General features: G+C 51.0%; 1 protein-coding gene across 1 annotated transcript in view; it reads right to left on the reverse strand.

Annotated features, from left to right (window-relative positions):
- LOC138567268 (uncharacterized) overlaps window positions 1-24032 on the reverse strand; it is a 1463541-nt gene that overhangs the window by 1056836 nt on the left and 382673 nt on the right. Inside the window, exon 3 of the mRNA XM_069645299.1 lies at window positions 3425-3681. Coding sequence (XP_069501400.1) covers window positions 3425-3681 — 257 coding nt within the window. The remainder of the gene's footprint in view (window positions 1-3424; window positions 3682-24032) is intronic.

The raw sequence follows: 24032 nt of genomic DNA on the forward strand, positions 1-24032 counted from the left end.
GCTGCTTAATTTCTTGGTAGGAGGTCTCAGGAGGTGTAACGAGAGGGGGTGAGCGTACTGAGAGGGAAGTGGTGGTGTGGGGTAGGGAAGGAAAGGGAGACGGGAGGGGAGATGGTAATGGGAGTTGACTCAGAGTTGGAGGTATGTAGGAGAGTGGAGGTGGGTGGTGTTGGGACAGAGCAGTCAAAGGGTCAGTTTGTGCAGGCAGTGAGGGCAGAAGACAGGCTACAGTAATCGATTAAACATACGGGTGATTTGAGTGTGAACAGTTGTTAAGCATGCAGGATAGCCTCCCAAGAAGGTAAGGGTAGCCAGCAATGCAGGAGAGCGTCCGGAGGAGTAAGAGGCTGGCCAGGGAGTTGAAGGTGCTGATCACAGAGGTCTGTGGATGGCGGGGAGATGGCTTTAGCCCAGCAGTAGAGATAGGTGGTTGGAGCCTGCCAAAGAGGGAACCAGCAATGGAACAGGTGGAGCTGCAATAGAAAGGGGAGAGGGGCGTAAATCAGTAGATCAGTTCAGCAGATGGTCACCGCCAAGTAGCGCCCCGTCAAGTGCCTGGCAGCAGCGGTTGCAGAGAAGGACCCAGTAGAAGGACCAGGCGGAGACAAAAGTGCTGGGGAGACGGGTTAGAGTCTGCCAAGGAGGGCTTCAGCAGTGGAGGAGGAGGAGCTGCGATAGCATAGAGAGGGGCGCAGTCCGGTAGATCAGTTCGGCAGAAGCACCCGCTTAGCGGTCACCACCGTGGAAGCATGAAGGAGGTGGGTGAAGTCGCGGAAGAGATGAGCGGTGCCCCAGCAAGGGCGCGGTAGTAGCGATCGAAGAGAAGGACCCAGCCGATGGACCAGGCGGAGTCACTATTGCTGGGGAGAGGGGCACAGCCCAGCGGCCCAGGTCGGTGGCCCCGCCTGTGATGGAGGTCTCCGTCGAGAGAGCTAGCGAGGAAGGAGGCGGAACAGGGGCGCATGAGAGAGGGCTGGTGCGCAGCTGAAGAGTCCCGTGGCAGGGTTGCAAGAGAGGCCCCAACGAGGAGCAGAGAGCAGAAGAGAGAACGAGGACAGCCGCTGAAAGGAGAGCACGGCCCCACAGGATGACCCAGCAGCTGCAGGGCAGCTACGGATCAATGGGGGAGGGACCGGTCGCACTCAACCACGCTGGTCAGATGGGATGGCTTGGAAGGTGGTTGCTGCCGGGCTGACAGAGCAGTTGCCTGGGACGGATCGACGAAGCAGGCTGTTGGGAACCGGACCGGACAATCCTGGTCATCAAAGATTTTGATTTGACGGTCGCCGCCGCCGAGGTTGTTAACAGAGAAGGCCTAGAAGGTCTCACAATCGTAGTCATCGACGAGGAAGTAGACAATGGCATGGTTTGTTCTTCATGAATAAAGGTGTTTTGTCGTTCACTTTATCGTAGATGATTTAGGAGGCGCGTGGCTCAAAGACATGCCGATTGTCGAGAATTGCGTAGACAGGGGGGTCTTTGTTGAGGATTTCACCTTCGAGGTGGACAGTTTGTGTGACAATTAATCATGAGTAGGTTTAGCCAAGCCTATCAGGGCATGTCTCTAAGCACGGGTGAAATCACCTTTCTTCACCCTTTTCCCAAAGGAAATCTTCTCATGAGTTCACAACCTCTTGGAAGAGGGAACTCTCTTGGAGGGTCTGCTAGAAAGCAGTGAAGCACAGCTCCTCAATGAAGCGGAGTCCGAGGCCACAGTCCCTTCATCGAGCCAAGCCACAAATCTCCTGTGCCATAAATGTAGAGTTTTATTGGAGGGAGACTTTCAAAAAAGCAGGAATACAGATTACATACCTCTCAACTCACACGCATTTGGCGAGTGCCACCCACCTGCAAACATTTTACTCACCCGTCAAGCCCCCTACACGCCCATACATTTCAAGGGGCTGTCACCCGCCTAAAAAAAAAAAAGGGGGTGTTTTCACCTGCCCTGGTGACACAAAAGGTTGAAAGCTATGAGATTATGATTGGGTTAAAGACAATAAAGGCATTCCTCCACATAGATGTTCTTTAGTTTACAGGTGGAACAAGTCTTGAAAAAACTGTGTTTGGCCTTGGTCCCAGACCCGGTGACAGAAGGAAGGGAAACCTCCCTGGGACTGACCCTGGAGGAACACAAAGGAAATTATGTGCCCTGTAGGGGAGCACTAAATGAGTGCAGGAACTTCCGAATCCCACCACAGTAAAGTACTTATCTGTAGGTTTCAAACAATGTTCAAAGTAAAGCTGAGTAATGAAGATTCTTAGAGAAAATGTCAAACAAAGTGAGAACTCTAGAGAACTCCCAACTCTAACCGTGCAGTAAAGAATCAGAAGATAACCTCCACGGAGATGCTAAGTGGGAGACAGCTTATTGGCTCAAATGTCAACGACCCAAAACAACACTAAGAGAACACTAAAGTGAATGCAGTTTATTGTATTTCTATGAAACTGCTTAATGTTACAGAGGATTCCCAGCCCAATGACGGGAAATATTCAAACAGCATGTGAATCCATGAAAGATCCCATGCTGAGAAGTAAAGTACCCCCACCGCAGCCAACCAAGCTATAAATACTGGCACTTCTGCGATTTGGTAGATTATTGATAGTTGGCACCTTAGACCTTTATGAGCTATCCATAATCTTCACCTTGGAAACTGTGGGGATTTCCCATTTAGCATGCCCGAGATTGGTTGTTTATATCTACCAGGAGCCCTGAAACCTAGCAAGATATTCAGACTGGATATCCTGGGTACTAAGTGGATGGCAGTCCCCAGCAATCTGTAGTTTTAGTATCCGCAACAAGCACCTTGAATTCTGAGCTGGTATCCACACCAGTTACCCTGGTGAGGCATACTAGGCACACTGGATAATGACCTGGTCTCCATACTAGGCACCCTGGAGCCCAGTAAGGGATCCGTATAAGATGTCCAGTAGAATAGTAGGGTATATGCATCAGGCACCCTAAAGACTGATAAAGTAGTTGTACAAAGCTCCCCAGTGTTAGATAGTCTAATCATACTGTATGCCCTTCAGTGGGGGAGGATTTTGATATCAAGCAGGCGGAAACCTAGCAGGGTAACCATAGCAGGAACCCTGATGCCTGGTGGGGCATATAAACCACATGCCCTTGAGCGAGAGTTTTGTTCTAAAATGCTTGGGGTGTGTTCAAGTTTGGCTACAGGGAATATTCAGAAATGGATCATTGCAAGGCCATGACGCTCCCAGTTGAGATGCCTGTTCAAATGTATAACGACAATATGATTGTGAACCACAAAAACCCATACTCCTTGGGGAAACAAAACACTTGCTTTGCATCATTAAATGTTACAGTAAAGACAATCACATTGTTTGGCAAAACAAGATATGGCAGTCATAGAATCCAGACTAACTTCAGAGCAGATATCCACCAATAATGATCACTTACCTTCCTTGGGGGCTACCACTTCCAAGACCCAGCAGTCAGGTGTGACTGTCAGCATGCTGTAGCGAAGTCCAGGCAAGTAGGCTGGCCATAGGTCCTGGTGGAAGGTCAGCGGCTCCTGCAGGAGGATGAGGCCGATGTCAAACTTTGATGTTCTCTCCCCAGAGCCTGAGATGTAATCGTGGTGGATGAAGATGTTGTCCACCCTCAGTCCCTGCATGCCGTTGATAACTCTGCTCCCCGAGACTTGACCCTGCTTCCTGGTGGAGAGAAGAGAGCATGACCCGGAGAGACAGGCCCTTAGATTGTGACTAGGGATCCAGGCCTATGGGGGACACAGAAAAGAGGGTGGCTTGTCACTAAAATTCTGTCTCTGAGAACATGTTCCCTGCTGTGCTCCTCTGACTGTAGCTCTTAGCCCCAACCCATGCACCACCACCTTCTCCTAGTGTGAGTTGGAAGCTATGGGCCCTCATCCTGACACTGGTACAACACCTGCTCCTTTGAGAGAAGCTTGCAGTGCACACACAGAGTGTTTTAAGGGAACGTCCCAAGGTAAAGATCCCCTGTAATTATTTGCTTTTTGAGTAAAATGGTGAGACCACCTTTTGTCATGGATTGCAACAAACTTTGTTCCCAGCTGTATCCTTTTAAACTTCAGAAAAATATGGCTAATATTTTGCCTCATTTGTCTGGGAAGTAACCTACCCATACAAGCCACACATAACATTGGATGGGGCAGCCTTTTGACTTGTACGATATTCAACAAAGTTATGTGCAATACCTGGAAGTGCTTCTTCAGTTGCTTGAAATGCAAGGTTAGGTAATACCACAAATGTATTCATGCCTGGCACATAGATATAGTGTTTTCAGAAAAAGCAACCCGTCCTTTAGGATGTGAAATAAGTGAAGGGCTACCATTGTGAAACACAAGCTCAGCTGGGTGAATGCTTCCCTGCTGTGCCCCTCAATAGTCTTAGTGTTGCAAGGATCACCTGCAACTATCAGAAGTGGTTTATATCCATCTAATATGATTTGCATCCTGAAAGGAGCCTCCTATGGAACACTCCTTACATATTGCATGTTGAAGAGTTCTCTGTTCCAGTATCCCCTCATCCTTTGACTTCCACCAAGTCTGATGGCAGTCAGAGGCTTACATGCAAGAAGCCCACCTACCTAATTGGAGAATTTCATTCCATGTCACTATTTCCCCTTCCCATGAATCTGCCCATCAAGTGAGGTGGCTCAGGGTACTACTTTTAATTGCCTAAAGGTGCCAGTTAAGTGTCTCTGCCATGGCAGGGGTTACTTTGGTGATTCCAGGATTAGACCACGCCAAATGCCTAGATGTAGCCCCTGATGCTGTCTGTTTGTCTGTCTGCCTGGCCTTTGACGCCTTGCAAGTGTCCTGCAGAGTCCAGAAACTGGTTCAACCGAGTCCTGCTGAATCCCCCTGATGAGCACCACAGTCTATCAAACTCGGTGTCCTGAGGTTTTGTGCTATAAAATGAAGATGAGGTGTCAGATGATTCCCCACTTGAAATCGTTGGCGGATGTAGAAGGTCTACAATCCCATGGAGATCGAGCCAATGCTATAGGCTACATCATTAATAGTCTAATCTTGGTTCTGACACTTTATGCCCTTTACGCACTATACCTTCCTACAATGCTCTTTGAGGCCATTACTGTGTATGACAAAACTAAATAGCCCTTTGAGAAGTCCCTTACAAGCATGTAGTGCCACATCTGTACCTGCTAATCTATCTTGCCTAACTTCCCGACTGGAAGCAGAAGCCAAGGGGTTCTCCCTCTTTTATAGATGTGGGTTTAGAATAAAAGCGAATCAAAGAAGCAGCATCTTGAACAGAACTGCAAAGGCTTGGAGCTAAAAATAAATTTAAAAAGGAAGCTGACTTTCTAAGCAACTGTATGAAAACAATTGTCTCCACATTTACTGTCCTCAGGCCTGGCTATCGTATGTTGATCACATATACTTGACCTTCTTAGGGGTCAGACCTTAAGAATAGTTAGGACCAGGTTTTAACCATTTCCAAACATTTTACTGTGACTTACTTTTCAGAGTATTTAAATATATTTTTCGAAATCAATTCAACAGACTGTAAGACAGAATATATTTGTTATTGCACTGGACTGCTTTATAGTGGAAATCACTCCACCTCACCTATCCTGCAGCGAATCATCGTTGTCATTCATTCAGTCAATAACTTAATTTTGGTTGTAGTGTCATAAAAGTACATCCTAACACATACAAAATACCAATAAAACAAATGACTATACATCCCTTCCATGGTATAATGGAGCAATTGTTGTAACCCCTGAACCCATCTGTAAGCCAGCAAGCCATTTCCCAATTATGTTCTCTTCAAGTCGACCAAAGGTACAGATTTCTTTGTTCCAGTGAAATTGCCCACAGTCCTTTTCCCCAGCGGGACTAGATTAGCGCCCGAGAGCACAACATACTGTGGGTTATTTTCAAAGGAGTCATTGTTGGGCTGGGAGTGTGCTTTGATTACAATTGTGCTATTTTGTGGTGGGCGGCGTCTCATATCAATGCCCAATATACCGTTGGTCACTCTCTGCTCCCTGAATTCAATCGGTAGAAAACCAAAGGAGCTCACCCCCTGGTAATGCAGTCTGGTACAGTTTAGGATATCCTCATGGATTACAGATAGGCAGCCATGTAAAACATGGAACCAGTGGATGTATTTATGTATAAGAACTTCCCTGGTTTCTAGGTAATTATGGGCCAGTTTGGGAGCCTTATGCAGGTATACTATACCCCCCCCACGTATGGCCCTCTCTCACATTTCTGTTTTTCATACCCTGCCCAGGCTGTGGTCTGCGGGCCCTGGGGAAAACACTGCGGGCGGTGTTTGGTGCTGCATAGTCAGCCCAGGCAGCTAGCATATCAACCGTGGGATGAGCACTAAATGAACGGTTTACCCGCCAGACTCACTGCCAAGTGAAGTATCTACCTACCGCTTCTTGGTACAGTCAATTAAATATTGACATGTGCACACAAGGCAGGATTGTGACACTAACACCTCACAGCAGAATAAAATATACCACTTTAGCTTTCATAAACAAAAAGCTATGGAGCACATGAGCATCCTGTAAGAAACCGTCCTCAGTAAAAACAGTTTTCTCACTTCTATGCTACAACAAAGGCATGCCTATGTGGCACAAACTCATGAAGGACCAAATCAATGGGATCCCGATAAACGACCAAGAGGCCCTAGCAACAAGGGAGACATGGCTGACAAGAATGTTGCCCCATGGTTTAGGGTAATCCCACAGCAATCATCATGTTTCTGGCAGCCTATCCAACAGAACACCTTTAATGTGCTGCCCGTGACTACTAATGCCATATTGGGACTGCTTGCATGAAAATGGCATGCTCATGTTTTCCTGCACTTACTGCTGGTCAACAAATTTAGCACCGGCAGACCCTTGCCCCAATGTCTATCTAGCCTGGTGCGAACTGGAGAACTGCCTCCAGTGAATCCCTAAGCAGCAGAGCCTGCCTGAATGCAACAACAATCACATAGATCAAGCAAAGATGGCTGCCCAATAAAATAATCAAGCTAATGAGGGAAAACGGAAAGCATACGAGGAAAGACAATGCTTCCATGCTATCAGGAAAATGGGGCTTGAAGCACTAAAATAAGCACCCTAACTGCTCTCCAGGACATAGCTAGGGGCAGCGCAACTTAGATCTAACATCACCCAAAAACCTCTGGGCAATTATTCATTGGGAAATAAGGTAAATGATTGGATCATAATGTTTGAACTCGCTTGTATCATGTAAAGCCTAGCCAAGGAAGAAGCAGCTGCTACTTTGCTTTGCAGATGCCCATGGCCAATAATAATGCCAAAATGAATGAAGCACAAATAGCATTTATATAAAACAATCAAACTGATTTTTGGAAAGGGGTAAGGGTGACTGTCTCAACAATACAGCCACTGGTTTAGGAACGCTTCTCAAATGCTGCATTCTTCCTTGGTGACATGGGTGTACTTGGCTTAAAGGCGCCTCAGCAAATTTAAACGGAATTGTTTGATATTATAGTCGCGGAGCAGATCATGAATATTTTCTTTCCAAATGTGTACCAGTTTCTAGATTATTCCCATGTGACCGTCTCTTAGTAACCGGCCTATTTCGCAAAGAGCTCAGTAACCAACTGTGTTCTAATGATTCAATCGAAACGGAAGACAATATCCAAGCAGAATCCACCTAAAACCATGCAGCTAATGAAAGGCCCCTCACAGTCAAAGAGATCCTGGTATGGGGTCCACAGAACAGACAGGCAGTAGACTGTTCTACTAGAAGGAGTAAACTCACAGAATGTTGGTGCTGTAATTTCGTAAGCCATAGGGCAAAGGATCCTGCTTGATAGTAAAGGCACACCCACTGCCAATCTAACATTTCATATGGCAGAACTGCTAACGGAAGAGTGATGCATCATTTAGTATCCCTAGGTGTATGGGCAAAACACATCAGTTCCATGTCAGGCTGATTCTTACAACATAACCTGGTAGAAGGAGTCAAAGCGGCGGTCGTCTGATGCACTGGCCAGCCACACCATAATGTATGAGAGATTAACTCAAAGAAACATCTCCCAGAAGAGAAAGGTTATTTTTCCAGAGTGATCCCAAAAGAACAATAGAAAATGAAGCTGGTACGGGTGGACGTGGTATGCCATAAACTCACGGTTGGATGTATGTTGAGAAATTACCAAATTGATTCACGCATAGCGGTTGCTGCGCTCTAGTCACAGATGGGAGCAAACTAGTGGTCTTGGCAGTGCTCTCCTAAAACAAATTAATCCAGTAATATTCTTTCTCATGATTTACTTCTTCCTCCCACAGATTCCTCATCTTAAACAGACTTTTATAGGAGTGGAAAAATATGGAGGAAAGAGAGAGAGAAAGCCACCACCTACATCAGAAAACTCTTGAGGACCACAAGGCCAAAGTAAGCATCCTGCTTACTGAAAAACCAGGCAGGCAATGCGTGCAGTAAAGCCCAGGTGTTGCTGGACAGATTACAAAAGCAGTCCCCTCTGCAGGGCAAAGGCGGCTGCCAAGCCTCTGATGATTCATGAGACCATCAAGCAGGGTCTGTTTAATAACAGCCCCCACATGGCCATCAGCATTACCCACAAACAGCAGGTTATTATTCCTGATATGCCACGTCTGAGAGATGTAGTAGTTGTAAGGGATGTAAGTCTGGGCGTTGTAAGAATGTCCGACCTCAAGGTTATCAGAAGGATCAAGATTGACCAGTGGTGCACTCAGAAGGATAAGGACTGTATATTGGTGGCGTGTGGTAGAAGTAGCTTACTGTCCTATTTGTCCCTCTGTGTAAATCTGTACAAAACATCATCGGACCTTAAATTGGTAGTAAACTTTGTCTACTAGTACAGTGTTTCTTTTCGAATTTTCAAATTAATTTTTTCTCTTCTCACGTTCTTGTCCTTCTATGTGTAAATGGATTATTGTAGTGTATTTTCGGTGTATTTGATGTTTTTATGTGTCGCGCCCTGATGCCTGCGGGCTTTGGCGCAATATAAATAAATAGCTGAAGGGCCATGCAGGGTCCAAATGATGGAACCTCTCCTCTATATTAGAGGAATGAGGCAGAGGAAAATAAAACACAGGAAGAGGGATCTTCCGAGAAAGAGGACATTTCGAAACAATCATGGGCAGGAAGGATGGTCTCACTCTCAGTCATCTTCTTCATGGAGAACACCAAGTACGGAGGTTTAACAGAGACAGCCTTGAGCTCACCCACATCTCATGTAGGTGATGGCCACCAGGAAAATAACTTAATAAGTGGGCAGTCAAAACAATGAATGCAAGAACTCAAGGGGAGCGCTCATAAGAAAAGTAAAAAATAAACTCAAATTCCATGCAAGAACAACAAACTTGTGTGGGGGAAACTTGTTACCCAAACCCTGCAAAAACTGGATCACAGCTCAGCAGACCTTTTAAAGTCCAAAATGGCAGCCAGTTACCCCTTCACAGTGCCAACCTGCAGACCCAGCCAGGCTGAGGAAAGTTGCTGATCCAGAACAGCTAAAGCTGGGAAGGTCAAAAGGTCCAGGCACCATGCCCTACACCAAGACAAAAACATATTTCATCTGCAAACCTATATAGTGTTGGTCCCAAGCCTTGAGGTGGAAAGGAGCACATCCAGGATGTTGTCTGACAAATCACACTTCTTATAACATAGTCTTTCATCAATCAACAATGAAGGTTCAGTCCACCAAGGCTCAGATAGAGGCCCAAAGCTCTAGCAAATTGATGTGTTCCCAAGCGTCTGTGGGAATGAGAGGCTACTCACCATAAGATGCTGCAGGTGAGCAGCCAAGCCCTTCAAGGAGGCGTTTGTGACCACCATCAATTTGGGCCAGGATTATCAAAAGAATGCCCCTCTCTGCATGTTGCCTCACAGGGCCCACCACAGGAGATCTTGAGACACAGAGTTTAATACCTGCAAGAGGTTTAACATGCAACTTTGGAACTGAGACCAAAGTAACCAATCGAGCGACCTCATGGGAAGTCAGGCATCTGGTACCACTTGAATGCATAAGGGCCAGACGGTGGAGAAATGCTGAGGCTGGAACTAGCTTCTGAGACTGAAAGACCTGGACCATCTAGAAGGCATTTGCAGCCCAATAAAAAAACGTTCAAGTAATTGCTACACAGTTTCATTAAGTTACCTTTTCTGATTAAGGCCAACTCTGTTTCATTGACACGGGGTACTTGCACCTTTGAGATTGACAGTGTGTGTTATACTATTTTACAATTCCTTTACCCTACAGATTTTTACACTGCCACCTCCCTTACAGGTGGCCCACCAGAACTCACTGAGCCACACTTGGCAGACGTGGCCCAGGTGGAGTGAGTAGTGTCGGGCCCCCACGTTCTCTCTGACTGCTGGGCTGCATCTGACATAGTAACACACTATCACGGTCTGTAGAAGGATTATTCTATTCAACATAATCAATATGTGGGCTAATAGAATCTATCACATAAGGCAGCAAAACATAGTTATCCTACTTGTTTATTTCTCTTATGATTCAGTGTATTGATCCCAATAATGGACTTTTCACCACTGTATAACAGCCAAAAGGACACTGATAAAAGTAGCCTTCTACCTATTAATACAATTGCAAGTTATACAATTAAAACTCAATCCCAACTATTTGAGAAAAGATAGGCATTTTACATTAGATAATACCTGATGCTTAGAGTTTTTTAGGGCTATTTTTGCACGACATTGTATGCAAGAAAACTTTATTGGCCAATGTGGTGCCAGCCACTAGAAAAGTCTGTCAATTTGTACTAATAACACACAATACATCAAAGGAACCTATACTATAAGGTCATTTTCCAACATCTAAAAAAATGTACAGGTAAGAATCTGTTTAGTGACCCGGTATAAATCGCAGGTCAAATTGAATTTTGTAAGACTGTGACCAGCTGTTCTGTATACAAATCATAAAAACGTATGAGACCCGCTCATACTGTATCGAGGTCGACCGGTTTCATAACCATGTTTTCTTCAGGACATCTTCATCAGGACTTTGCTTATAACCAAGGGGTATCAACTCCCTATGTGGGTAAGCTAAATGCTCCCCTTCATGTGTGTTCTTGCTCCTATAGACAAATGACAAGGAAGAGGGGGAGAGAGAGTGAGAGGCTAGCTCTCAAATGAGCCCCTTATTACTCCCATGCTGGTGTTTGCTGCCATGCAAGAAAACATTGGGGTGTGTATCTAACTGATATCACCAGGCTGCATAGGTGCATGAAAATCATATACATTTAGGTTTCAAAATTCCACCTGTTAATACATAAAACAAAGGGAAAGGGGATTGGAAACTTGCTCAGGAATGCTCCAATATATCTAACCTTTCCAGAAGAGTGTGTGCTGGGTCATACACCTTATAACACATGTGTGAGTAACCAAAATACAACGCGGAAAGTAGCTTACCGCACTGCTTGAAAAACCGTGGCACTGTTTCGCTGTGCCGCGGGAGAAAATGAAACTGTGAATTCCTAATATAGGGTTAAGAAAACAGTGGGTAGGAGGATAAAACCTCGGTTATAGCTGGTTCTCTTGGAAAACAGTGTTTGTAAATGCAAACACCTGTGAGACCTCTACATTCTACAGAGACTGGACCAACTTACCAGCTCCAAGAAGAGAGACCACCGGCACTTCTTACTGGTACCCTTTAGATGAGACAACTGCCGCTGCTGTGGCTGGCGAGACCTAGGGGCAAGCAGAGGAATGAAACTATGTAAAACCAGAGCTTGCCCTCCAATTGATGCCTTCGAAATAATTTCGAAGTGTGTTAAATCAGTTTCTATGATGCTCAGGAAACCCACCCCCGGGCCAATGAAACGAGGCTACATTTCGTGAAGTGCCCTAAACAGTAAACGAGCGTCAAGGACTTACCCGAAATGAATACGGGTGGATCGCGTATGACAAACAGGTTGCTTGTGCACGCTGTCCTGTTGCTGCTTTGCTCGATGAGTCGGCGCCGCTATAGAGGCAAGCGCGCGGCCAGTGTGCTTAGGTCTCTATGGTCCAGACCCCATCTTGCCGCTGGTCCTGTGTGTGGACATATTGGGTCAGGCTGCAGTATCATCCGTCTAATGGCTGCACAGGAACGAAGCCAAATTGTAGCCGCGTCCACTGCAGCACAATGTGGGCTCAAAAGGAGACCTACAATGCGTCGCGTGACAAGCAGACGCTCAGTCCGTCCTAAAACCAAAAGAAGGATCGCGAAGTAAGATCCAGAAATGGTGACATACCAGGGAACTTGGGTGTCCCAAAAAAACAGAACAAAGAAACCCAGGGAATTAATTATTTTATTATTATTATAACCCCATCTTCCTTGGTGGGGTAGATAAAATCCACAATCTTAAAGCAATATTGCTAGAAAAACCTATGTGACACAACTTATCATATTATATAAGGTGCCCACTTTGGAACGTGCTCACTGTGTCGCCTACTGGAAACAAGTATGTTTTAATGTAGTGCAGGTGCCAAAAAACATTTCCGTGGCCGGTGACCCAATCTGTGACTAGGTCTGCTAATCAAATGTTTTGTAAAAAAGGGGGCGGGGTGGTTTGTTCATGTATTTGTGATCACCTCTTCTCCTTTTTTCTGACCTACTCTCTTATTGCCACTGGCCAACCAAATATATTACATGATCCGAGGACTAAATCCCACATTGCAGTATTGTGAGTGTCCTGGCCCCCGTGTGTGCATACACTTCCTAATCTCTAAACAGAGTATTCTATTAGACGAAATGCCCTCTAAACAGTCTTGTTAAACAGAAGACATGTCTAAACCTATTGCATCATACCTTCTTAGCGGTCACACGGCATAGTATATGCCTAATCATACTAGGGGCAAGGCCAGGAAAAAAGTGGGTGTACTACACCCCATATGATGTTAGTAAATAAGTGCTTGCTGGTGTCCGATGGACTAGGGGACTTGTGTATACTCGCCCTTGTGCTTGAATGAAATGGGCTTAGGATGGGAGAACTGCAAGTTCATTCCATTGGATGAATTCATTCAGGCCTGTTTTATGTGTGTTAAGCCTGAATATCCAATTCTGTTCCCTTCTAAACAGCATCTTGTGGTAATTCCCACCTCTTTTCGGGATTTGAATTTTCTCAATTACTGTCCATTTGAAATCTTCCGGGCTGTGTCCTTTGGCTATAAAGTGATTCACCATAGGGGCTGTTAACTTCTTGGTCCTCAAACAGGACCGATGTTCAATCATCCGTTTCTTGATTGGTCTCATCGTCATGCCCACGTATTTCAGATTGCAAGGACATCTTATCAAGTAAATGACTCCTGCAGTGTTACAATTGGTGAGATGGCGTTGTATCCAAGGGGTGCGTAGGCCCAGGTCAATTTCTTTAGTGCGCTCCGTTTGTGGGCACATCGAGCACGAACCCCATGGTGAATGGCCAGAGGGGGTAGTGCTGTGCCAAATTGTTGCAGGATGTTGTTCTCTGTCTTCGCAGAGGGTTTTTACTAGTTTGTCCCGGATGTTAGTCCTCTTTTTAATGGCAAATTTCGGTACAGCCAAATTGTGTTGTCCTGTGTTGAGAATCGGCCATAAATGTTTGATTTCTTTTTTGAGCTTATTCAACATGGGTGAATAGCTCAGCACTGCCACAATGTTTTCCTGGGAGGCGGTTTGGGGTGTTGTACCAGAGTCGTGCTTCTTGGGATGTTACGGGCTCTTCTATACGTTGAATCGATAATCCTTTTTGGATACCCTCTGTTGGCCAATTGTTGCTTCAAAGCTCTGCCTTGTTCTTCATAGTCGGTTGTTTGTGTACATATTCTTTATCTTTCAAGGCTTGAGGATGGTAGCTGGAATATGTCAGCAGGGAGTTCCTGTCAGTTGTCTTCTTATATACTTTCGAGCACAGTTTATCTTCAATTACCATGATGCTGAGATCCAAAAATTGAACGTTTTTTTTGCTGAATTCCAAGGTAAATTTCAAAAATGGATTTTGTGCATTCAACCAAGTGTGGAAGTGATGTAACTCTACTTGAGTCCCTGTGAAGATCATAAAAATGTCATCTATATACCTCTTCCAGACTTTTATTTTGTCAAGAAAAGGATTTCAAACCGGATAGATGGCATCACATTCAAAAGCATTGACAAACAAGTTTGCTAAACTTGGGGCAAATGTGGCCCCCATGGCCGTCCCAGATATCTGCACATATGAAGTACTTTCTTGTCAGAGCTATTTCTGCTAGTTGGATTATCAATGCAGGTGGTGTGTTATGTAGTTCAATGCCTGATTCCAATAGGCGTTGAATCATGGAAAGAGTGGCTTGTTGTGGTATTTTTGTGTACAGGGACTCTATGTCCATGGTAACAAGCCATTCTGTTTCTTGATTGAAGGTGAGAGTGTCCAGAAAATTTAACATGGCTGTAGAGTCCTTGATATACGCTCGAATCTTATGCACTTCGTCTTTGATGAAGTAATCCGCAAATTGTGACAGTGGTTGAAGAATAGACTGTATCCCTGATACTATGGGTCTCCCAGGGGGTGGATTGATGCCCTTATGTATCTTTGGAATGGCATAAAACGCTGGAATCCGGGGATATGTTGGCTTCAAAAAAGCTGCTTCCTTAGCGCTTATGTATTCCTCTGCCTCTGCTTCTTCGATGATGGAATGAATCTGGTTTTTCAATTGGTTGATAGGAGAGTGCGATAACTCGTGGGATCTTGTAACAGTGCCTGCACCATGTTGTCATAATCTGATTTATTCATCACTACCATGGCGCTCCCCTTATCCGCTGGTTTAATGACAATAGCTTCATTGTCAGCAAGGGTTTTTAATGCTGCCAGTTGTTGTTTATTGCAGTTGGAATGTCTAAACGGAATATTTTCTTCCATTTTGCTGATGCTTTTAAGAAGAGCTTGTTCAAAGGTTGTAGACTCTACTGGGGGTAATTCATAGAATTCAGCGCACAAGTGGCACACGCGGCTGGCGCACAGTGTGCGTGTGCGAATCCCTGCGCCAGCCGCGTGCGCTAAAATACATTTCCGCGCACAGCGTATTCATGGATTCCAGCCACCAAAACCAGCCGTGGTGCACAGTGGCGCAGCGAGCCTGCAGCAGCGTCAGTTACGCCCCCAAGAACGCCCCTTGCGCAGGGAAAAGCCATCAAAATCCACAATCCAGCGCAAAGGGCTGCGCTAACCCTGTACCAGCACGGCAAGCGGGGTACGTGTATCACTGGGGTGCGCAGGAAGTTTCTCACGTGATTTCAGCTGGGTATGTGTATTACTGGGGTGCGCTGGAAGTTTCACACGCGATTGGCCCTGTGCGAGCGGGGTACGTGTATTACTGGGGTGCGCGGGAAATTTCACACGCAAATTCAGCAGGGTATGTGTATTTCAGGGGTGCGTGGGAAGTTTCACACGCGATTCCATCAGAGTACGTGTATTTCAGGGGTGCACGGGAAGTTCCACACGCGATTCCATCAGGGTACGTGTATATCAGGAGTGCGCGGGAAGTTTCACAAGCGATTTCAGCTGGGTATGTGTATTCCAGGGGTGTGCGGGAAGTTCCACATGTGAATGTGCTGGGTACGTGTATTTCGGGGTGCGTGGGAAGTTACACACGCAAATTCGGCAGGGTATGTGTATTTCAGGGGTGCGCGGGAAGTTCCACACCCGATTCCATCAGGGTAAGTGTATATCAGGGAAGTTTCACATGCAATTTCAGCTGGGTACGTGTATTCCAGGGGTGTGCGGGAAGTTCCACACGCGAATGTCCTGGGTATGTGTATTTCGGGGTGCGTGGGAAGTTACACACGCGAATTCAGCAGGGTACGTGTATTTCAGGGGTGCGTGGGAAGTTCCACACGCGATTCCATCAGGGTACGTGTATATCAGAGGTGCGCGGGAAGTTCCACACGCGATTCCATCAGGGTACGTGTATTTCAGGGGTGCGCGGGAAGTTCCACACGCAATTGGCCCCGTGCGAGCGGGGTACGTGTATTACTGGGGTGCGCGGGAAGTTTCACATGCGATTTCAGCTGGGTACGTGTATTTCAGGGGTGCGCGGGAAGTTCCACACGCAAATGTCCTGGGTACGTGTATTTCGGGGTGCGCAGTAAGTTACAAACGTGAATTCAGCAGGGTATGTGTATTTCAGGGGTGCGCGGAAAGTTCCACACGCGATTCCATCGGGGTACGTGTATATCAGGGGTGTGCGGGAAGTTCCACATGCGAATGTCCTGTGTACGTGTATTTCGGGGTGTGCGGGAAGTTTCACACGCAATTTCAGCAGGGTACGTGTATTTCAGGGGTTCCGTGGAGTACTACACGTGAATTGGCCGTGTGGGTCCTCCCAGGTGTTCGCTCTACAACCTCCACGGCCCCTGCAGGCAGCCCACACCACGGGGGACTACCCTGCACCCCTGCTCATGTCCCGCAGGCAGCCCATCCACCATGGGCATGCCCCCCAGCCAAGCCACATGTCACCTTGCACTACTGATCAACAATGCATGTCTCCCAGCACCCCCACCCCCCAGCAGTGCAGGGCAACCTCCACCAGGCCCCCACACATGTCTCTCAGCACCCCCACCCCCCAGCAGTGCAGGGCACCCTCCACCAGGCCCCCACTCCTGTCTCCCAGCACCCCCACCCCCCAGCACTGTGGTGCACCCTCCACCAGGCCCCCACTCCTGTCTCCCTGCACCCCCACCCCCCACCAGTCAGGGGCACCCTCCACCAGGCCCCCACTCCTGTCTCCCAGCACCCCCACCCCCCAGCATTGCGAGGCACCTGCCAGCAGGCCCCCACTCCTGTCTCCCTGCACCCCCACCCCCCACCAGTCAGGGGCACCCTCCACCAGGCCCCCACTCCTGTCTCCCTGCACTCCCACCCCCCACCAGTCAGGGGCACCCTCCACCAGGACCCCACTCCTGTCTCCCAGCACCCCCACCCCCCACCAGTCAGGGGCACCCTCCACCAGGCCCCCACACATGTCTCCCAGCACCCCCACCCCCCAGCATTGCGAGGCACCTGCCAGCAGGCCCCCACTCCTGTCTCCAAGCACCCCCACCCCCCACCAGTCAGGGGCACCCTCCAGCAGGCCCCCACTCCTTTCTCCCAGCACCCCCACCCCCCAGCAGTGCAGGGCACCCTCCACCAGGCCCCCACTCCTGTCTCCCAGCACCCCCACCCCCCAGCAGTGCAGGGCACCCTCCAGCAGGCCACCACTCTTGTCTCCCAGCACCCCCACCCCCCAGCAGTCAGGGGCACTCTCCACCAGGCCCCCACTCCTGTCTCCCTGCACCCCCCACCAGTCAAGGGCACACTCCACCAGGCCCCCACTCCTGTCTCCCTGCACCCCCACCCGTCAAGTGCACCCTCCACCAGGCCCCCACTCATGTCTCCCATCACCCCCACCCCCCAGCATCCAGGGGCACCCTCCACCAGGCCCCCACTCATGTCCAACTCATGTCTCCCAGCAGCCCACCCCCAGCACTGTGGGGCACCCTCCACCAGGCCTCCACTCATGTCCAAATCATGTCTCCCAGCACCCCCACCCCCCAGCAGTGCAGTGTCTCCCAGCACCCCCACCCCCCAGCATCCAGGTGCACCCCCACCAGGCCCCCACTCATGTCTCCCATCACCCCCACCCCCCAGCATTCAGGGGCACCCTCCACCAGGCCCCCACTCATGTCTCCCAGCACCTCCACCCCCCAGCACTGTGGGTAACCTGCCAGCAGGCCCCCACTCATGTCCAACTCATGTCCCCCAGCACCCCCACCCCCCAGCACTGTGGGGCACCCTCCACCAGGCCCCCACTCATGTCTCCCAGCACACCCACCCCCAGCACTGTGGTGCATCCTCCACCAGGCTCCCACTCATGTCCCCCTGCACCCCCACCCCCCAGCATCCAGGGGCACCCTCCACCAGGCCCCCACTCATGTCTCTCAGCACCCCCACCCCCCAGCATCCAGGGGCACCCTCCACCAGGCCCCCACTCATGTCTCCCAGCACCCCCACCCCCCAGCATCCAGGGGCACCCTCCACCAGGCCCCCACACATGTCCAACTCATGTCCCCCAGCAGCCCCACCCCCCAGCACTGTGGGGCACCCTCCACCAGGCCCCCACTCATGTCTCCCAGCACCCCCACCCCCCAGCACTGTGGGGCGCCCTCCACCAGGCCCCCACTCATGTCTCCCAGCACCCCCACCCCCCAGCACTGTGGGGCACCTGCCAGCAGGCCCCCACTCATGTCCCCCTGCACCCCCACTCCCCAGCATCCAGGGGCACCCTCCACCAGGCCCCCACTCATGTCCCACTCATGTCCCCCTGCACCCCCACCCCCCAGCATCCAGGGGCACCCTCCACCAGGCCCCCACTCATGTCTCCCAGCAGCCCCACGGCCCAGCACTGTGGGGCACCTGCCAGCAGGCCCCCACACATGTCCAACTCATGTCCCCCAGCACCCCCACCCCCCAGCACTGTGGGGCACCTGCCAGCAGGCCCCCACTCATGTCCCACTCATGTCCCCCTGCACCCCCACCCCCCAGCATCCAGGGACACCCTCCACCAGGCCCCCACTCATGTCTCCCAGCACCCCCACCCCCCAGCACTGTGGGGCACCCTCCACCAGGCCCCCACACATGTCTCCCAGCACCTCCACCCCCCAGCACTGTGGGGCACCTGTCGGCAGGCCCCCACTCATGTCCAACTCATGTCCCCCAGCATCCCCACCCCCAAGCACTGTGGGGCACCCTCCACCAGGCCCCCACTCATGTCTCCCAGCACCCCCAACCCCCAGCACTGTGGGGCGCCCTCCACCAGGCCCCCACTCCTGTCTCCCAGCACCCCCACCCCCCACCAGTCAGGGGCACCCTCCACCAGGCCCCCACACGTCTCCCAGCACCCCCACCCCCCAGCATTGCGAGGCACCTGCCAGAAGGCCCCCACACGTCTCCCAGCACCCCCACCCCCCAGCATTGCGAGGCACCTGCCAGCAGGCCCCCACTCCTGTCTCCCAGCACCCCCACCAGTCAGGGGCATCCTCCACCAGGCCCCCACTCCTGTCTCCCAGCACCCCCACCCCCCAGCAGTGCAGGGCACCCTCCACCAGGCCCCCACTCCTGTCTCCCAGCACCCCCACCCCCCAGCATTGCGAGGTACCTGCCAGCAGGCCCCCACTCCTGTCTCCCAGCACCCCCACCCCCTACCAGTCAGGGGCACCCTCCACCAGGTTCCCACTCATGTCTCCCAGCACCCCCACCCCCCAGCACTGTGGTGCACCCTCCACCAGGTCCCCACACATGTCCCCCAGCCAACATGTCATCACAATCTAGATCCATGGCCCTTATGGTCAGCCTCCAAATGCCAAACACCCACCCGAGTATTGCATCCACCCACTTAGAAATGGCAATAACATGATAGTACAATTGCAAGTTTGGAATTGAACAAATGTCCCTCACATACACCCAATGGGTGTCAGTGAATGTCAAAACCCATATCATGATATGCATGAAACCAATGAGATGATACTACACATTGAAGTTTGAAGAAAAAATATATATTAAAAGCAACAAAATAAACAAACAAAAATGGGAATAAAAAAAAAAACAGCATGTCCGTGAAATAATGCAAAACCACAAATCATAATCCAAAGGAAAGGTGTCCAAAGTCACAGTCCACAAAAGTAAATCCAATGGAAAATTAAAATCGAAAACCATTGCTCCATGGGTAAATCATTAAAAAAAATGAAAATCCAACAGTCAACTATATACAGATAAACAATCCAGGGTCCATGATCCCAACAGAAGAAATGAAACCTATCTAATAACACTACCTAATAAAAAAAAAACTATATACAAAAATGTGGCCCATTGTCCAAAAGGTCCAAAAAAAATGCAAAACCAAAGGAAACCTAACTACAGAACTATTTACAAGGGCAGCAGGCTAGTCCGACGGCTCACTTCGGGATGTTCCGGGCCAGGGCATCATTGAACTCCTGCTCAATGTCCCGGAGGCGGTCCTCCTCCATGGCCTCGAGGGTCCGCAGGGCCGTTGACATGTTCACCTCCAACTCCCTGCGGATTGCCTCGAGTCACTCGGCCGGCCTCCGGGCCCTCCGCATGGAGTTCTCCACCCTAACCATCGTGAGCCGTGCCTCTTCCGCCCGCTGCCGCTCCGTATCTATGGCGTGCCCCAACCGCTGCCACACGGAAGACACTTCCCCTCCTGGGTCCTCCTGCCCTCCGGCCGATGCCTGCCCCTCCAATGTCGAAGGCCCCGAGCCATCATGGCTCCCACCACGTTGCTGCTGCTGCTGTGCCTCTGCCTGTGCACTGCCTCCTGCTGCCTGCACATCCTCCACTGGCTGGGGTGCAGTCGTTGATGTGGCCACCCCTGCTGGACGTCCGACTCCCGACTGTGGCAGGGATGCCTCCTCCACCAGCCTGGCCGCACCGTCAGAGGCAGCTCCACAGGGCACCCAGGTGACTAATGGGTGCGAAGATGGCACGGAGGACGACTGGCGCATAGGGGGTTCAGTTGAGGAGGGGGTCTGAGCAAGCCCCATCAAACGGAGGAATCCGGCCTGGGTGACTTGTCCCAGTAGGCCGACACGGTCAACGAGCTATTCCAGATGACGTTTAGTCTCCTCATGAAAAGACTGCAGGACACCTCGCATGGCCCGTTGACGCAACGCCACACCAGTCAGGACAGGCTCAACCCGGACCTGGATAGCCACGTCTGCAGGCAGGGGAAGGCCAGTTGTTGTGAGCTCATCCCCTGCCTGAAAACGGGTCTGGACGTAGGCATCCCTGCTGGTGCAAGATGATGCAGTGACAGGATCAGGGACAGGATTGCACACAGGCACCTCTGCGGCGGCCTGTGCTGCCTCCTGTCCCTGGTCCTGCACTGCACCACTAGCACCAGTGGAATCTCCACCTCCAGACCCTGTCTCTGTTGCTTGCACAGCCTCGTCCTCCACCAAACCCCCCACCAACCTGGATGATTCCGTGCCATCTTCCCCCGTTGGGCCCTGTGGGGTCCCAGCTGCCCCTTCTGCTGCTGAGGAGTCCAACTCCAACCTCCGCCTCTTGGACCTCCCCCCGGCAACTACGGCCTGGGACACGGCACCGGACTCCTCACTCCCCGACGAAATCACAACCTGGGAGGGGAGCCGGGCCTTGCGTCTCCGGCTGGCTTTGCGATCCCCGCCGCTGTGCCCCACAGCACCTTCTCCGCCCTCTTCAGCAGTTGACGCTGCAGACAGGGAGAAATAAAACACAGGCATCAGGGCACTGTACAATGGACACATACACACATGACAGTTGTACATGAGTGGCATTGGCAAACCTCAGACATGGCATCACAATCGTCAACACACGTCACAGGGAGTGCACTACACATGCACGCACACCACACACTTGCATGCATGTGTACACCTCTGCCAACTGTCGCAGTGTTCAGATGGGCATCCATGTCACATCTGCCAATCAGGCTTCCACATCCCGCTGTCACATGCATCCATGTTGCATCACTGTTGCACCCTTGTCAAATACACACACATGCACATGTACACAGTGCTGATACATTTAGCTGAAAACAACATACATGTGTGACATCACGAACATGCCTACTTACATACACATTCATCCAAACATGTGTGCCCACACAACTGCATTTGGCATGCAAGCCTACACACACAAGCACCACCCATGTCTCACACATGACAGCCCTCGCATGTGTTAGCCTCACGGCCCTGTACACACCCACCCATACTCGGCCCCATACAAACAGATGTGCAACCTGCACACTACTGGCACATCACCACAGGCACAGCTTACAATCATGATGCATGTACACTTACCGCGACTCCAGACGGGTCTGCCTCTCAAGGACCTGGACATGGAGCGCTGGGGATATGCGTTCCAGGACCCTCATCTGATCTTCTGACAAGTGGCCCCGGCGCCCCATAGCATCCGCTGCCTTCAAGAGGCGCCGGGCCTTGTTGAGGGTCCTGGACCTGAAGTCCTCCCAGCGCTTCTTGAAATGTTGGAAGTCGCGGACTGCCACCCCCTCCGCGTTGATGGCAGTCACGATGTCCGTCCAGATCTGAGTCCGTCCTTCCTTGTCGGCGCGGGAACTTCCGAAGAGGGCATCATACTGCCCCAGGACTTGCTCCACCAGGACACCAACTTTGGTGGCAGTGAAGCTGGTGCCACTCTGCCTCTCTGGCCGGGGGTTGTCAGTGGTGCCAGATGTTGCAGTGCCCGACATGACAACCCCAGAGGCAGGAGTGGGTGGGCAACTGGGTCCTGGGGCTGGGCTGTGGAGCGATGGAATCCCAGTCGGGAGTCTTCGGTTTCAGTAGGGGTGGTCACAGCAACAGCACCCCTTGCTGATGTGCAGGCAGCAAATGGCAGGGCACGTGGGCAGCAGGCAGTCAGGCAGCAGCAGATGGCAGGTGGGAGCGTGCTCGGGGCTCTGGGGGGCAGTAATTCGGCCTTTTGGGCAGGAGCGTGGTCTTCCGTGTGCTTACGCGTGGCCAGCTTGATACGGAGTGATTTGGCACGTGAAAATTCTGCACGTCAGTGTGTAATTCGAGGAAAGGCCCTTAGCGCGTAAGCGCGTCTGCACGCATACGCAATTTCATTGGACAGAAGGCCCTTCAAGCGCAAGCGCCTCTGTGACGCGCACAGGCGTGCATGGGCGTTTCAGCGCGCGTGAAAAACTGCACGTCCGCGTGTAATCCGAGGAAAGGGCCCATGCGTGTAAGTGATGAGAGGCGCGTGGGCGTTTCCCTCAGCACGGGTTAAAGGTGATCGGGGCCAGCAGTTCGCTGTACGTGCCTTTCATGGAGACCGACGTGTGTTGCTGCTTCCTGTTGTTTCACGCGCCACCACAACTTCACAGCTATCTAGGACGTATCTCTTCTTTTGGTGGGGGTATTGGCTACGCGTGTTTTTCTGCATCGCGCTAGTCAGACGGTGAGTTGCACACGCTATTTTTCCCACTGAGGGTGCCCCTGTGTATCGCACCCATTTTCAATGTCATAGTAGCCTGCGTGTCCCACGCGTACGCGTTATTCGTGTTACTGGGTGCCACCGCGTACTGCGGGAGGTTGATTCCACGCATGTAGGCTGCAGGGTTGCGTGCACGGTTTTACTGCAGTATTGGGGTGCCTGAGCGTTGCGTGACCCGTCACTACATCACCGGGGTCACATACAGCCTTGCAGGTGCAGGGGGGCTGTTAACATCTTGCTTCCCACCCCCTTCACCCCAATTACCCAGGTCAATTGTGGTGTACACCTCCCATTGGCACTACTCCATCTGTGCCGGCACTACTACATCTGTGCCATGGTTGGGAGGACACCAAAGGTGAGGAGCGCCTCAGCTGGGCGTACTCCTCGTGGCAGGCGTGGTCGGGGACGTGGCCGTGGTGATCAGGGAGTAGGGGGACTCCAGGGTGTCCAGGGCGGCCACAGAGGGGGAAGAGGCAGGGGTGCACCACTTGAGCACAATGTTGTGCCATGTGTCGGTGCAGTCATGCCACCTCCCCCTGTGGTTCCGGGGGATGCAGCTTCTGCATCTGGCACTGGCGCCCGTGTGACCCGGCAGTCCGTTCCATTGACTGCCACGGGCCGAAGGGTAGTGGTAGCTGCAGGTGCAGCTGTGGACACCGCCACCCAGGCTCAGGGTCTGCCAGCGCAGGCTGCGTTGGCACTTGAGGAGCCCTTGGTAGATTTCCAACAGGCCAGGAGGGAAACCATAGGGGCAGGCAGGGCTGCTTAGACCAAGACACGTGTCCCTGGGGCAGTTATGTCATCTGCTGCCCCGAACAGCCGGGTGTTGGCAAGTGCAGGGGCAGATGCACCCAACAACACCCCGGTTGTGAGTCTGCCAACCAGGACCATTGCAGTCAATGACCCTGCCACAGCTGATGTTGCTGCGCAGGGTCCATTAGAGGGCACCCAGATGCCACTGACACTAGTCAGGCCTTTGGTCGTCCCTCCACCTGCCACTCCCTTGGCTCAATCC

The sequence above is a fragment of the Ambystoma mexicanum genome, chromosome 2p, assembly GCF_040938575.1.
Source record: "Ambystoma mexicanum isolate Mex_15411 chromosome 2p, UKY_AmexF1_1, whole genome shotgun sequence".
Lineage (NCBI taxonomy): Eukaryota > Metazoa > Chordata > Amphibia > Caudata > Ambystomatidae > Ambystoma > Ambystoma mexicanum.